Source organism: Triticum urartu, chromosome 5A (assembly GCF_056163025.1).
Source record: "Triticum urartu cultivar PI428250 chromosome 5A, HENAU_Tu73, whole genome shotgun sequence".
Classification (NCBI taxonomy): Eukaryota; Viridiplantae; Streptophyta; class Magnoliopsida; order Poales; family Poaceae; genus Triticum; species Triticum urartu.
The window spans coordinates 303,321,002-303,337,534 of NC_141877.1; the positions used below are offsets into that span (position 1 = coordinate 303,321,002).

Here is a 16,533-nt window from a genome sequence, read left to right on the forward strand (position 1 = left end):
TCACACATGTATTACGATTTCCGGATAACACAATTATAGCATGAACAATAGACAATTATCATGAACAAAGAAATATAATAATAACCATTTTATTATTGCCTCTAGGGCATATTTCCAACAGCAATGCCGAAGACAATCTGCGCGCCGAACATATCGTTGTTGAAGACTGGTTCAGGGGATACTGAGGGAGTCCTGGATTAAGGGGTCCTCGGGTGTCCGGGCTGTGTGATATGGGTCGGACTGATGGGCCGTGAAGATACAAGGTAGAAGGCCTTCCCCCGTGTCCGAATAGGACTCTCCTTTGCGTGGATGGCAAGATTGGCATCCGGATGTATAGTTTCCTTCTTCTGTAAACCGACTATGTATAACCCTAGGCCCTTCCGGTGTCCATATAAACCGGAGGGGTTTGTCCGTAGAGGCTATCAGAATTCATATAGGCTAGGCATCTAGGGTTTAGCCATTACGATCTCGAGGTATATCAACTCTTGTAACCCCTATATTCACCAAAGTCAATCAAGCAGGAAGTAGGGTTTTACCTCCATTAAGAGGGCCCGAACCTGGGTAAACATCGTGTCCTCTTTGTCTCATGTTACCTTCATCCTCAGACGCATAGTTCAGGACTCCCTACCCGAGATCGGCGGGTTTTGACACCGACGAGCATCCCAGAAAATTCTCTTGTTGCATTCTGTCCTGGGATCCGAGTGGTGTCTTTAGCATTGGGTGATCACAAGTATTGTGGTCCAAACACTGCCACCACTGCCCTGCAGAACTTGTAGAAACACTCAATGGTCGTGGATACGGCCAAGCGCCCATAGTCGTCGAGTGAATCACCGGGAGCTCCATATGCAAGCAACCTCATAGCTATTGTGCACTTCTGGATTGAGGTGAATCCAAGTGTGCCAGTGCAATCCTTCTTGCACTTGAAGTAGATGTCGAACTCCCGCATGAAATTCACAATCCTGAGAAAAAGCTTTCGGCTCATCCGATAACGCCGCCGAGCCACCTCGTCGCGGCTTTGCATTGCTCGCAAGCAGGCCGGCCAGGGCGGCGAGGACCATGAGATGCTCTTCGTCTTGGACGTCGGCATCGGGTTCCTCCTCCAGCAGCGCCGCGAGCGCCTCCTCGTCATCGAGCAGACAAATCGCCGAACACCTGACGGGCGTGGTGGGCGCACAGCCGCCGGTATCCTACCCTGTGCGGCCGGAGCGCCGGAAAACTCGCCCAGGAAGGTGGTGAATAGGTTGCCCGGCGAAACTCTTTCTCTTTTTCGGCGGGGAATAGCATATCTAACGGTGGTGGGGGGAGGGCGGAGCCGGGATCGACAAGGTGGCGAAAGGGCGCGCGCAGGAGGACGTTTATCTTGACTTTTCGCCTGACAGTGTGGCCGAAACGTGGTTTTCCTTCCGCTGGAGCTCCCGAACGCCCCCAGTGTGATGGGTTCGGCCTAGGACCGCCGGGCCCAAAAACAGGCCGAGCCGGCGGATTTCAGCATCTTGAGGGCGCGACTGGGAGGGTTTTCGGCGCCGGCGTGAAAAAAGTCGCCTTGGAAGGCCTGTTGGGGGCGTAGCTGGAGATGCTCTACTCTGAAGTTATTCTGTTTACTCTGTTTTTCTTTGAATAATTGTTCTGTGTTGAAGAAAATGTCAAAATCTTTCATTCGCTCCCCTATGATTGATAACTTCCATCATAGATTTTTTTTTTAGCAACACTTCCATCATAGATTGTCCACCTACCCGACCGCGCCCACCCTCCACCCGGATGGCTGGCATCGATGTCCTGCTTGCCACCTTCCCCAAGCCCGGCAGCACCTGGCATGTCGAGGCCAGGGCAGGTTCTCCTCCTGGACTACGAGGAGCTCACCGCCGGAGCCTGGCAGGACTAGAGGTGAAACCGATTTAGGAAGACCGACATGACCAAAACGTCAGTGTTGATGGCAAGGAGGAGCGATAAGATCCCTGAGAACAACTTCAGAGGATATAGATTGGTGAACATCGACAGATCAGAATTAGTTGATTCATGATGGCAGATGCTATATCAATAGAGATATGGATGGCACCTAAAAAGGGGGGGATAACACCTCAAAAAAAAAGGAGGAGGGGGGGGGGGGGGGGGGGTATGGATGAAATAATGCACTCGCACAACATTTCTGCAAATAATGTACTCTGGTGATCACTCTTGCAAACGTGAGGGCAAATAACAGAAACGTTATAATAGTACATGAACATCAGCTACATGTGGTATCTTCAGCACAGTGTCAATAGCTTTCAATTTAGCCGCAGGGAGTGAGCTTCTTGTTGCCTGCACCGCGTGGGTTTTCATCCTTCCAGTCATCAAATGCCCTTGCTTTCTCCTCTTCTTCGTCCTCGTCGTCCTGCGCCAAACTATTGTCATCCTTGTGCCAAGAGGAGCTTGCCTCTTGAATCATCTTGGCAGTCCTTTCTTGCCATTGCTCCATCATTTTCATTTCCGCTAAGCCAGCTTGTTCGATGCTCATTGTCGGCATCCTGTGGTTTCATACAGGCAAAGAGGCAACATAAAATAAAATTTCAACCTGAGAATAATCTCATAGTATAATTTGCAAATGATTCTGCATACTGTCATGACCACACAATGCAAGACGGCTTCAAGGGACAAGATACACAATTGGCCTAGCGTTCCAGGGAAACTGTCTAGTGGTTTATACCTAACAAGTACTCCCTTCACCCGAAAATATTTGTCGGAGAAATGGATGTATCTAGACGTATTTTAGTTCTAGATAAATCCATTTCTCCGACAAGTATTTCCAGACAGAAGGAGTACAAAATAGCCATGTCTCTTTATTTGGACCCTTTTTGCATAAACTACAGCCTCATCTAAGGCACCCCTTCAACCCATTATCTCAATTAATTAGTGTGTCCTTCACCAAAGGAGATTTTGCTAATTCCTCTCAATTTGTTTGTACTTTACCAAAACAGTGAAGTGGACAAGCAAGCATGACAGAATAACAAACTACTCCCTCTGTCCGAAAAAGCTTGTCCCTCAAATTGCTAAGGTACATCCATTTGAGGGGCAAGCTTTTTCGGACGGAGGGTTCTTGTCCCTCAAATGGATGTATCTAGGAGTACTAATTAATTACTACCTCTGTAACCAATTATAAGACGTTTTTGCAGTTCATGCACTACCAGTTGCGACAAGTAGCAATCATCTCACGTTCTGCCATGGTCACCAGACAGCATAAAACATAAACAAAAGCAATGAAGTGTCGAGGCATGTAACAATATACTGAAGCATACCTGAAACTAGGCTGAAAAACTTGTGCTGCCATTCTTTCCCTCTCACTGGTGAGTCCCCCACCAACAAGACTTGCAGGTCCAAATATCAGGGGTTGGTGTTTGTGGTCATGAGCTTGTGAAACACTTGCTCTGCCTTCAATGACGTCTTGAGCAAAAGTTGCACAAGTGATTGGAGCAGCTGGTTTGGAATATGGTGCACGGCTGGCAGCATTCTGGTGCCATGCTTCAGCCTTTTGCCTGCGCTCATCTAGCATTTCTCGAGCAAATGCATTTCCATCCTAAACACCGCAAACACACAACTTTGCAGTTAATGAAGGAAAACTCCATGTACATGAAGAGATTACTCAAGGGACCCACAAACATATTTTTTTTTAACTCACCGCCCATCCTAGACATCACAAAAGACACGACTGTACTTAACAGAGAAAACCTCCATGTACTGCCTCCGTTTCTTTTTAGTTCGCATATAAGATTTGTCTTAAGTTAAACGTAGTAAAGTTTGACTGCGGTTGTAGGAAAAGATATCAATATTCACAATATAAAATCGATATAATTAGATGCATTATTGAATTAACTTTCATGTTGTATATCTCTAGTATTGTAGATGTTGATAATTTTGTATATAAATTTGGTCAAACTTTATGAAGTTTGACTTAAGACAAATCTTATATGTTAAGTAAAAAAGAAAGGGAGGGATTACTTGTTTAACACATGATAAATACAAATTCAGAAACAAAAATATTTCCAATTGTACATATAAATTAACTTTGGGCAGCATATTCAAGAAATGGTATGTAGAAGAATGTCAACCACAATTTTTGTAGATGCTATCCAATATGTAAAGGAATAAAACATTGTTTTATAAAATCCACTGAAAGAATCAGTCAAAGATCCTCATCAAACTTGCCAGTTGTTTCAACAAGTTTTACCTTTTCTTTTCTTTCTTTTACAGCCAGAAGCATCTCTTCTTCCTTCTTTAACATGTCAACGAGATCAAAAGCCTACAAAGGGAAATATAATTATATACATTCAAAAATAAAATAATATTCTGAAAGACAGCATGTCAACCTAGAAAATAGAAAAGAGCACAAACTGACCTTGCAGAGAGCCAAGGAGATAGTAGCAAGCCAAGCCTGAATCAAAGAAAAATAATTGATACCGTAAGTTTTGACAGATTACAGAACAAAGGTATCAGATTACATACTAACAGTATAAGCTTTGGAACAAACATAGACAAATCACAAAAAGGCTCGCATCGACATGCACAAAAAGGAAACTGCAGCACCAGATAATTGGAATCTTTGGCACAAAAATCAGCTAAACAGAACATTTTCACATAACATCAACCAGGCTGCAAATGTATTTCGTTTTGGATCAGTACAAGGATTGAGTGATGAAACTCAGGAATGTATACACAGTAACACGCTAGAATTCGATGTAAGGGCTTAGGGGGCTCAACCAGCGAGCGCACAACGATATATAAATATGTAACCAGAGTACCGACGAGATATGCTTCTTTGAACGGTTATCTAGACTTTGTCTATTCACCTTGCATGAGATCGCTCAATGACTCGTATAAAAGGACTACTATGGGGAACAGGTGAACTTCAGAGGGACTTCCTCTGCCAGTCATCCGGTGTCTACAAGCAGGATTCACCCAGCCAGATCATGATGGTGGTGTGAATCAGAACAAAATTGCAAAATAAACTGACATTATCTACGAAGATTAGCTAAACCTAGTATTTTGTGCCAAACAAATCTAGTATGTGCAGTCTGCAATCTATTCAAAGATTAATGCACTTATGTGAAAATGAGAGAAACTAAATAGCATATAAACAACAGAGAGGATTAAAATTAGGAGACCTGATAGTGTGCGAAATTTTAGGTCAGGCACTAAAGAACAAAATTAGTATGGTCTTGTTATGTGCTAAAAGGGTCAATTTACAAAATTCTGATCGCCCCCTAGAAGGTTTTCAAGAACCTAGCTGGACACATCAAACTCCAGACAATCATTATAACTTGGTAAATCAAATTATTTCCAGTCGAACCGAACAGAGCCTTATAAACTAGTACATGAAAGATACTTCCAGATTTTGGAATACTTTTAAGGATATCTTACAGCTTTAGCATATATGCTGGCATTCCAGTTTGGCAAACAGTGTCTGATTCGGAAATTATTAACAGGCCATGCAAAAATGCTAGCTACTCGCTCTATTCCTAAATGTAAGCCTTTTTAGAGATTCCAATAGGACTACATACGGAGCAAAATGAGTGAATCTACACTCTAAAGTAAGTCTATATACAGCCGTATGTAGTCCGTATTGGAATCTCTAAAAAGGCTTATATTTAGAAACAGAGGGAGTAGATGTCTGATGCTAACCTCCCTTTCTTCCTCTCCATCGGCCTCCAAATCATCTTCTTCCCCGGCTTCAATAGGTGCTGATAAAGCCATTGCTCTCAATGAACGCCCGCGCCTTTCCTTTCTCTCTTTGATCTCTTGGAGCTTCGTTTCTGCAGCCTTTTGCCGCTTGAACCTGGCAACCTAAGCTCGAGAATTAAGGCAACAGAGTAACTTACAGGAAATTAATGAATTTAGATAAGAGATATAAGTATCCCACAGTTTGAAGGCCATGATGGTCGCATCCCAGATTATCATGATTCTCTTGTAAAATGGAAATTATTCAGTGTCCTAAAGATTTTCGGGTGCAGAGGTAAACCTTTTGTGCTCTTCGGTTTGCCCCTGTTTCAGACTGCCCCTGCCTATATAATTGAAGCTCGTCCTCTGGAATAAGCTCCAATGCTTCACATACAGAAATGAACTCCTGTAGACACCAGCAAGGATGATTAGCACATGATAAATGGGTGATCTAACGATCTGACACCACACAAGAAGGCACGCATGATAAGTGCTCGACAAATCAAGCACAGGTAACGTGACGACCGAACCTTCAAATGGTCCTGCGATGCCTTGAGGACCGGAATCCGGTCCTCCTGCTCCACTTGCTCAGTCATTTCCCCAAGGTAGTACGGCACCTGAAGAAACCAAACACGGTAATCACAGGTCGGACCAGCCATAAAACGGAGAGGAAACTCGTCAGATGTGGCGTAAGAGAGAGAGGGGAGTGGGGCGGAGGCCATACGAGCAGGTACTTGAGATTGGCGGTGGAGACGTCTTCCTTGGTCTCGTTGGAGGAGAAGAGGCCGAGCTTGCTGACCATGTCGTCGCAGCGCCGCAGCAGGTCGACCCCCTTCCGGATCCCTTCCTGCCCAAGCAAAACCGATCGTGTGAGGAGGGGTCGCGAAACCAACCAAGGGCCGGGGAAGGAGCGAAGGGGACCTGGTCGAGGGAGGAGCTGGAGGCGAGCGAGTGGAGGTGGGACGCTCTGTCAAAGAGGGCGGGGAGCGGGAGATCGGCGTCGTCCTCCGCCGCGTGGACGCGCAGCTGCGCTTCCATCCTGTTGCTGACGTCTTCCACCTCCGCCATTTTGGAGCGGGCGCCTCGCCACGGCAAGGGCGAGAGCAGAGGGGGTGGGGGAGATCGCCGGGTAAAACCCTAGAGAGGGAGGGGGAGGGCAGAGTCGCCGGGAGGGAGAGGGACGGAAGAAGACGATGGTGGAATGGAAGTGTCGGGTTTGGTCTGGTCTGGCCTGGCCGGCCAGGGGAAGACATGTGGCTCGGGTTGGCCAATCTGGCGAGTAGAACCGGTGATGAATGTTCGAGAGAATTATGTTCGAGGGAAGCAAATCTTTCTTTTTTTCGTATCCTTTTAAGAATTATAAACCCCTTTTTTTATTCAAACAAGCAAAATGATTCAAATCATCTGACTGATAACGATGCGCGCTTCCCCGGCTCCATGGCCGTCGAATCAAATCGAATTTTAATCAGATCGTTCGAGAGTAACGTATTACCTTGAATAGACTTTGCAACTGAGCCGTTGTTGCAATCCCCAACCGTAACGAGTGATGTTTTGTTAAATCTGGATCCAAATCCTCTCGTGGGCAGTTGCCTCCCGTGCTCTTTCGAGCTCCCCGTGAAGCCGACGCCTTCATGTGTTGCTCCGACGCCGCCACCGCTGATCGCCGCCGGCACCACGCCGACAAGATCGCGTCTTCCCGTCTCCCGGGATCCGCTCGCGACCAGTGGCCATGGCCGCTCGAGCGCGCACATCGGATCGTCGCCGTCCAACTATAATACTCTGACCCATGCTGCATCACCTTCAACACCATCACCTTCCCTTCCCCAACCAGACTGAGCTCCTGCTCGAGGCCATGACCGCAAGCAATGCGATGCGGTGACTTTCCACAATAAGGCATTTGTTGCAAACAAACAATATTTGCAACAAGGGGGCGGTTGCAAAAAAAACCTGTAACACAATCTTCGTTACAAATATTGTTGCAATGAAACCAGTGTTGCAGAAAGGTTCTCGCAACACGACTTATATTGCAAAAGTGACGATGGCGCTTGACCGGACGATTGCGTTAGATTGGATGACTCGTAGACCGGGGGATCTTTTAAATAGATCCGTCGGCCGACACGTAGCACGGCCCAACAAATAAGGTCTAAAAAAGGCACCCTTTTTAGGTAGCAAACCAAAGATGCCGTTTTGAACGACTCAGTCGGTGTGGTGATGCCGATTCGTCTGCCACCAATGGTCTGATTTGATACCAACGATTGAGACTGAGATTGAAAATCTATCTATTTTGCAAAATGCCCTGGCAATCTACCATGGATTGTTAAAACTATAAGCCTCCTTTGGTTCATAGAATAAAAATAGTGTAGCAACTGGAAAATCATAATAAGTTAGATAATACACATATCAATTTCTACACACAAAAAAGACGTTAATTGATGCATAGGACAGGAATATTTTTATTGAGTCGGCTAACATTTTTTCCTTTAAAATGGAAATGATTGATTCCTATCGTACATAGGAATAGAGATCCATTTCTACAAACCAACAGTCTCCAAAGAAAAAAATATATATTAAAATCTTATCCTTTAGAATTCCTACAAAACTCCTATGAACCAAAGGAGGTCATATAGTATTTAATCTTGGAAATATATAGTATGTATGTCACTTTCATCCTTGGGAATGTGTAATGCCTCCTGTGGTTTGTAGGATATCTAGAAATTCTTTTAAAGCCCTTTGGTTTGTATAGATAGATTCACATTCATATTGAAGGTAAAACATATTAGAATAGACTCAATAAAAAATTCTTATAATGACATCTCTTTTCCCTATAGGAGTTGAGATATGCCATCTTATTTTCTACGATTTTCTATTTTTATAATTTTTCTGTCATATGAACTAAAGGAGGTCTAAGTTTCTTGCTAGCTATTTCTATTCTTGGAACTTTCCAAGTTTCTCTATTTTTACGACAGTCAACCTTCTTCTTCTTTTCGAAACGTAGGCAAAAATTTTGCCACATCGATTAATTAAGAAGAAGAGAATTGCCCAGTTATTTTACGAAAAACCGGGCGACAACCAATACAAACGAAGCACAAACAAACTACTCCCACAACATGAAACCTCACAACCAAAACTCTTCGAATACACAACATCCACAAATCCCGACACTTCTACTATGCCAAGTGACTCCCCAAAGTCCAAGGAGGAATGGGTTTCCGTGATATCCACTGTTTCAACCTGGCTCTGCTTGCCAAACAGGCATGGCGTCTCCTTGATAACCCTGAATCCTTGTGTGCCACCGTTCTAAGGGCCAAGTACTATCCTGATGGCGACTTGTTGAATTCCAAGCCAAAGCATGGTGCTTCCTTCACCTGGCAAAGCATCATGGCAGGCATAACTATCCTGAAACGTGGCTATATTTGGCGAGTGGGGAATGGACATAATATCAATATCTGGGAAGATGCCTGGATCCCAAATTGTGCCACTAGGAAGATTGTGACTCCTAAGGGGGGACAATTGTTGTCAAAATTGGTGGATTTGATTGACCCCATCTCCAATAATTGGGATGAGGACCTGATTAGACAAACTATGTGGCCCATTGACGCAGAACGGTTTCTTTCAATCCCAATTTCGCAACATAATATGATAGATTTCATTGCTTGGAGTTATACAAAAAATGGTATGTACGGTCTGCTTACTCTATGGAGTGGAACTATCAGTATTGGAGTCAACTAAAACACTCTAATGGGATGGGGCGAACCACACCTAACCTTATATGGTGTCAGATATGGAAGTTATTATGTTCGGCAAAAGTCAAAAAATTTATTTGGCGTACGTTACATGGCACTCTCCCATGTCGGACAACACTCGCTAATAGACACATGAAGGTTTCGCCCTTGTGTCCTACTTGCTCTCAGGGTGTAGAAGACACGAAACACATGCTTTTTCTATGTACTAAAGCAAAGGAGGTCTGGAAGAGACTAGGGATGGAGGACATTATTGATAGAGCTTGTGAAGTTGATCATGCTGGAGAGGCGATATTGGGATACCTTTTACTTCTTCCAGAGAAAGATTTGCGTATTATGGGGTACCAAAATGTACGAGAAATGATGGCTATTTCAGCTTGGTATCTATGGTGGGGGAGACGGAAATTAGTGTACAAGGAAGTAACTCAGAATGCAACTCAAATATCAATGGGGATCACGGCCCTTACATACAATTTTGTAAATGCATCATCTTCAAAGGCGTCCATAAAAAAGGAGGGTTGGCTTTGTCCTCCTAGGGGTTTCGTGGAACTCAATGTTGACGCCTCTTTTGACCATGACATGCTGAAGGGTACGATGGGGGCCGTCTTGCGAGACGACAAAGGTAGGCTTATTGCAGGAAGAAATGGAAAGATCGACCATTGCGCGGATGTTATGATGGCAGAAGCATTAGCTCTCAAATTTGGACTAACATTAGCGCAAAGGGCAGGGTGCAACCGATTAATCATCAACTCAGATAATCTGGATGTAATTGAGACCATGTAGGACGAAGGACAATCAACGGGTGCGGCGGCGGCAATTTTCGATGACTGCTTTCACTATGCATGTGATTTTATCATGACTAAATTCGAACACTGTAATAGAGAGGCAAATAAAGTAGCACATGAACTTGCTAGATTAGCCAAATTTTGTTCAACTTCGGATTGGTTTGAGGAGCCTCTAAATGAAATTGTAATGATCCTCACAAACGATGTACTGATTATTTCTAATGAATAAAGTTTCGTTTTTAACTCAAAAAAAAGTGACTCCCCACAAGAACACCTCGGCAAAAGACATCGGGCACCTCCCGACCCACAACATTAGCCCAATCCAAGAGGACAAGCCGAGAGACGGGAGATCATCCATCAAGCAACCAGAGACACCTTGTCCTTGGCATCACTTTTGCCTTTGCCCACCTTCTTTTGTTTGCCCCTTATTGGCTTCCTCGTCAGGAGGCAAGCAATTGACCTGCCCAAACCAAGTCTAGCAACCTCCACGCTGGCTAGCAAATCACAAAGTTTCTTCGCAAAAAAAGCATTTGGATTTGGAGTAGGCGCCACACAAGTGGCTCAATGGTCATGCCACTCACAGGCATCACCTGCCAGACGGTCGCAGACGAGCGAAGGACAACAACATCTAAAACTCCACGACGACGCCAGGAGGTAGGTTGTCTGACCCTGACGAGGCTCTACGGGCGGTGGTGAGGGCACCAAGTCCACCTCCAAAGCCTGACAAGGCTCCACGAGGGTGGTGAGGACACCCGGTCCACCTCTGAAGCTTGGAGAGAGCCCAACTTGAGTTGCTCCATCAACACAGGCAAAACGGGTTACCCACACACCTGCAGCTTGAGCATGCTCTGCAACACTAGAGACACAAACTCAGCGGAGGCCTCGCCCTCGGAGTCTGGCAACACAAGGGGCGTCGAATTAGACCCAACACGGAGCGAGAAGCTACCAAAGAGCTCCGCACCCGTGTCATCAAAGCCAACAGAAGACTCAACCACGGGAGCCTATGCAAAAGGGAGCCTTTGCAGAACAACCTCCGCGCGCTCCAGAAAGCTTCCAATACTCACCAGCCAGCCCTGCAAGGAGTCAGCGGCCTCGCGAAGCGGCTTAATGGTCTCCTCCATTTGCGAGGAAGTCATGCAATGAAGATCAGAACCTAGCAGCTTCGTGTGCACCCCAGGAGCAGACTGGAGCATCGCATCTATCGGGACAGAAGCCGAAGCAACCGACGAGTAAGGCCAGGAATCACGATGAAGAGTCTTCATGTTGGACGGGGCCTCATGTATCTCAGATGCTGACGGGGGCCTTTTTTCTTACTAAAGAAGAACTGACCTGTTTCATGCGCCGTTCACAACCACAAGGCCTCGTCATAGACGAGATGGTCCCAACGAAACTCATGTCAACAATGGCAATTCTTAAGATTGGCACCAACAAACTAGACAACCTAGGGAACTTCCAAAACCGAAACATTGCACGAAAGGGAGGTCCATCCGGATCCAGGTGGCAAACCATCTTCCCACGAAACGGCAGCAACACCAGCAAAGAAAACAGGAACAGAGAAACAGAACATATCACAAAAAGCAGCAACAAAACCTGACACATCTCCTTACAGGTAAAGCGTTGTTGCAACATCCAGCCATTACAAGCTGCAGCTCCGCACAAAAGACTCTAGAAAACGCGCATCATTTATCATACAACCAAAACCTTTCCACGGTTTCTCACACACTCACCGCCACCAACTCAGAAGCCGCGCTCTGCTCGCTGCCCGTTTGGCCTATTGTCAAACGGGAACCGCTCGCCATGCCTCCCCCTGTCCCTGTGATCCTGCCATCTGCCCCTCTGGTGGTGGCTCTCAGCTTGGTTCCTCTGCTTGCTGTTCCTCTGCTGGGAGTACCCGCCACCGCTGTTCCTTTTCCTGCCATACGCACCGCCTGTATCCTGGTAGTATGCGTTATTGTTGCTGGATGCTCCATGGGGGCTGTTCCAGTTGTTCCCTGAGCAATGGTTGTTTCCTGAGCTGCCCCAACCGGGCTGCGCCAGGGCATCGCCCCAGCCGGTGCTGATTTTGTTCCAGCTGCTCAGAGGCTCCTGACTCGCTCCCCAACCTGCGTTGGATACCGAGTTGTCCGCCTCCCACTTGTTCACCTCAGGGGTCGGCTTTTCTAGATAGATGTCCCAGTTCCCCGACTGGTTCTGGGCACACCTGTTATTGGCAGCTACGGCGGGCTTGTTGTCCGCCTCAAAGGGTACCCCCACCTTGTCCAGGTCAGCTACCAACTCGGGGTCGACCTCGCAACGATGGTCAACCTCATCAATGTACAGATCAGGGTCGGGGTAAGGTATATCAGAAGGTTGGCCATGGTAATGAGACCAGAACCTTGATTTTGCGTTCTGGAAATTCTCAAAAGCTCCCGAATCATCCCACTGCTCTATATCCTTGTACATATAGGCAAAGTGCTTGTTCTCGCAGAACCTCTGCCACGAAATGCCGCCAACAAGACTGCAAAATTCCCTTTCCCATAATGGGACTTGGCATTGATTATCCACGTGACTGTATCCTGTGTGTATTAAAACGATATTAGATTCATGGTGCGAGCACATTAACACAGGGAAATAAAAGATTCCTGGCCTACTGCATTATGGGAACAGAAATAAACAGGAAATGGAATGTACTGAGGGCATTCTTTAGCCTGGACTGCCTGACAATCTAATCTATAAATTTCAAAGCCACAGGCTGCTTTAGAATTTTACATTGTTTGAGTACATATCCTGGGGGAGAAAAAAATGAATTGCCGAGCAGCAGTGCATTCCTAACTTAGACTCAAGTAGGATATGAAAGTACTTGTTGTTGCTTTATACGGGTGAACGATGAGTCAAACCAAAGATACATCTTTCAACCACACAACTACAACTGTGGCAGAGTAGCAAGTTCAATACATAAAGTGTGAATTTAAGTATTTGTGGAACACTCTGATCAAGCGTAAGTGGGTTTTATAGTCTGTCATTCTAATTTACACCAAGTATAGACAACTGTCAAGAGAAATGAACCAGTGCAACAGAGTTGTATAGTAAGGTAAGGCCAAGTTACGCCACAAACCAGTACTTTAAATTTGTCGAGAATGGCGGCAATGAAGCGGTCCTTTTAGAGATCACAGAAAAGGAACTGAACAATTCAAAACAAACTAAACAAATGAGTCACTCAAAACACAACTTAAAGGGTTTCATCCTAAAACAACAACATTCCTTCTACGGGTCTGCTCCTATGTAGCCACATGAGAACATATTTAATGGCTATGTCATTTATTAGTACTCCCTCCGTAAAAAGATAATTAGTAGAGTGAGAAAAAAAAGTGATTGTGCACCGTCAAAAAGATAAATGGTTTTTAGGTCCTAGTGCCTGAAGAAAACATGCATACTGCAGTTACATAAGTAGTGGGTTCCTTGCATATCCTACAATTGCAAGGAGCAAGTTAAAATTCAATGGTCCCACATCTGACAAAGACCCTATACCTCTTTGTTTTCTTTTTGTTAGCATATTGTCAGCCAGATGACTACTGTTAGTGTTGGCTGACTACAAATACTGTTAAACAAACATCGTCGCCTGAAACTATTTTGCCGGATAAGACACTCCGAATGCAAGTCGGACTCCAAGTTTAATTAGTTATGTCCTAAAAAACACTTGCTGAATCGTACACCCAATTCTGAGTTGGATTCCAACACCCGTGTCCATGTCTGAGCAGGGAAGCAACTATTTTGCCGGATAAGACACTCCGAATGCAAGTCAGATTCCAAGTTTTATTAGTATGTCCTAAAAAAACCTTGCTGAATCGTACACCCAATTCTGAGTTGGATTCCAACACCCATGTCCATGTCTGAGCAGGGAAGCAACTATTTTGCCAGATAAGACACTCCGAATGCAAGTCGGATTCCAAGTTTTATTAGTTATGTCCTAAAAAAACCTTGCTGAATCGTACACCCAAATCTGAGTTGGATTCCAACACCCATATCCACGTCTGAGCAGGCGAGTAACACTCTCTACAATATGGTTTGCAAAAGACATTCCTTCTTCCATGCTCCTTGGAGGAGCAAGTCGAAGCCTGTCTTTAGCCGTTTAGCGTCAATACTCAATACCATTGACTTCTTCATTTTCCGCAATGTTGTGAATACTGAATAATACTCCCTCCTAGGTGCCAATTTGAGGGCAATGTTCTAAAGGACACCTGCCTAGGTGCTAGGCACCATCCTCCCGCGTTGCTTGCCTAGCATGACTAGTTGGTAGGCGCAACACGCTGTCCAACTACTTGAACAGTGCTTTTTAGAACACTTTGAGGTCTTATAATTAATCTAGTTTTATAATTTTGTTTGTATGAACATTATATCTTTGTCCCTTCCCTCTATATCCAAGCCATTTTCATCTGTGTTTGGGTGAGTTGGAGAGGCCAAGCAACAAATACAAAACTGAGATATGAAAGATGGCATTTTAATTTTGCTTCACCATTTATTTTCTTCCCGTGTACTGGGGGGGGGGGGGGTGGCGGCGTTTTAAATTTTCTATATTAGCGAAAGACCATGCAAACTATAATAGTTATCACTTCAATGCACGTGTCTCCCGGACAGCGTTCAAGAAAGCGTTTTTAAGCGACGCTTAAGCACTGAGCGATGGCAAAGCGCTTCGCTTTTGCCCTAAGATGTAGATTAAGCGTTTTTTTTTTAATTTGACCAAATTTGGCTATTTTGTACTACTTCTGCTGGTCTGCTTGCGCAATAATGGCAATATGCCATTTATCTTATTATTAGGCTCAGTTTAAGAACTATTTACTTCATATTTTGCCAAAATTTTGTCCACATGATCTCTGTTAGGTTATGTCTATTTGCACTGAACTGCATTTTCGTTGGTATTTTGCTTGCTATGCGAACCTGATATGTATTTGCTATTGTGTGAACTATATTTCAGATGCTATTTCAACTACCCATGTGACATGCTTCCTATTTACATGTATATATTATTCAAAATCTGTCAAATTCTAGCCAATTTCAAAAAACGCTTTAGTGCGATTAAGCTGCGCTTAAGCGCTCATTGCTCTAAGCTGTGGCCTTCCGCTTCGCTTACACTTTCCGCTTTTTTGAACATTGCTCCCGGAAAGACAGCATTTTGTCATATTGACACTACCTCAGCAAGACTCGAAACCTATTTTTCAGGGAGCAAGCTGCAGCTAAAACATTACCCAACTGTATTGTTGTAGATACATAATCTACACCTTGCAACTGCAATACCTTCCCAATGAAACTAGGAAGGGCTGTTCCCAATAGATGGGTTAGTCAAACAAAGCTAGCATTTTTCTGGCATTCCGGCACAACCTTTTTCCAATGGTAAGAACTAAGAACAATTTAAACTAATGTAAAGCCTAGCCTTATACATAGATAATGGGATAATGCACCAGGAACTCTAGTTTAAAGCCTGAACCGGCTGGAGAACACTTCAGCATCTACATGAGTTATGTGTGTCGTCCGCAAGGATGGTGCGAATTGAATCTTTTTCAAGCACACTATAAGTCTGAATCAAGAACAAGATGTCTAGATCGGCGAGGTTCTGGCCCGATATAATAGAACCCTAACAGATTGCAATGTAATCTTAATCGGGCCGCACAAACAAAGATGAGAAACAGAGAGAGTGGGAGGGGGGACGGACGGGTGGAGAGCAAACAACCGGTTGCCGTTCGTACCGGAATACGGGGGCGGGGGGCGAGGGTTCCAAGAGGCGTCCTGGTGGCGCTTCGTCGGCCATCGCCGACTGCGACCCCCCATCGCCGGGAGGAGGGGCGCCTATCAGGACCGCGATTCGCCAAGGCTGTCGGCGGCAGCAAGCCAGCCGGGCAGCCTAACGGCAGTCGGGAGTGGATTCCTCGTGACCTAGATAGCTCGCCGTGAGGACAATCGCCGCGCCGTCTGATTGGGGAGGGGGGGCGCCTGCCCGGCGGGGGTTATAAAGACTGGCGTGGAGGCGGGAGGAGGGGAAGGGGAGGAGCACGAGGGAGGGAGGGAGCGAGGCAGGGACCGACCGTAAATGGCAGGTGGGTGGGAGAGGAAGGAAATAGAAGCACCACCGAGCATGGAAATGGGCCGGCTCGGGTACTTCATGCCTAGGATTTTTGTAAGAATTCTATAGATAGGATTTGCAAAGGCCTTTAAAACCCTTTGGTTTGTAGGAATGGATTTCTATTCCTATGTAGGATAGAAATTAATCTTTTACGTTTTAAAGGGGAAAAAACATTAGGCCTCCTTTGGTTTGTAGGATTTTTATAGAAATTCTATAGGATAGGATT

At 45.3% G+C, this 16,533-nt stretch overlaps 2 protein-coding genes and 1 pseudogene across 2 annotated transcripts; all 3 read right to left on the reverse strand.

Moving 5' to 3' along the window:
• Window positions 1-2,116: 2,116 nt before the first annotated feature.
• TAP46 (2A phosphatase associated protein of 46 kD) lies at window positions 2,117-6,921 on the reverse strand. Its single transcript, XM_048673384.2, has 9 exons — window positions 6,610-6,921; window positions 6,413-6,535; window positions 6,219-6,305; window positions 5,990-6,094; window positions 5,653-5,814; window positions 4,370-4,405; window positions 4,202-4,273; window positions 3,273-3,550; window positions 2,117-2,504 (listed from the first exon to the last, which is right to left on the reverse strand). Exons 1-9 carry the CDS (start codon window positions 6,754-6,756, stop codon window positions 2,270-2,272), a joined length of 1,245 nt encoding a protein of 414 aa, XP_048529341.1. The 5' UTR covers window positions 6,757-6,921; the 3' UTR covers window positions 2,117-2,269.
• Window positions 6,922-9,944: 3,023 nt separating this feature from the next.
• Window positions 9,945-11,624, reverse strand: LOC147971142 (uncharacterized; annotated as a pseudogene).
• Window positions 11,625-11,779: 155 nt separating this feature from the next.
• Window positions 11,780-16,300, reverse strand: LOC125508630 (uncharacterized). Its single transcript, XM_048673386.2, has 2 exons — window positions 15,934-16,300; window positions 11,780-12,768 (listed from the first exon to the last, which is right to left on the reverse strand). Exons 1-2 carry the CDS (start codon window positions 16,013-16,015, stop codon window positions 11,951-11,953), a joined length of 900 nt encoding a protein of 299 aa, XP_048529343.1. The 5' UTR covers window positions 16,016-16,300; the 3' UTR covers window positions 11,780-11,950.
• Between the last annotated feature and the right edge of the window lie 233 nt (window positions 16,301-16,533).

Bases quoted from the DNA above. Each gene is read 5' to 3' on its own strand.
- TAP46 (XM_048673384.2), bottom strand. From the start codon at position 6,756: ATGGCGGAGGTGGAAGACGTCAGCAACAGGATGGAAGCGCAGCTGCGC. The intron at 6,095-6,218 runs GTTCGGTCGTCA...TGGTGTCTACAG, and splicing joins CATCGCAGGACCATTTGAAG to GAGTTCATTTCTGTATGTGA. The intron at 5,815-5,989 runs GTTTACCTCTGC...TCTCGAGCTTAG, and splicing joins CAAACCGAAGAGCACAAAAG to GTTGCCAGGTTCAAGCGGCA.
- LOC125508630 (XM_048673386.2), bottom strand. From the start codon at position 16,015: ATGGGGGGTCGCAGTCGGCGATGGCCGACGAAGCGCCACCAGGACGCC. The intron at 12,769-15,933 runs GTACGAACGGCA...TAATACACACAG, and splicing joins CCCCCCGCCCCCGTATTCCG to GATACAGTCACGTGGATAAT.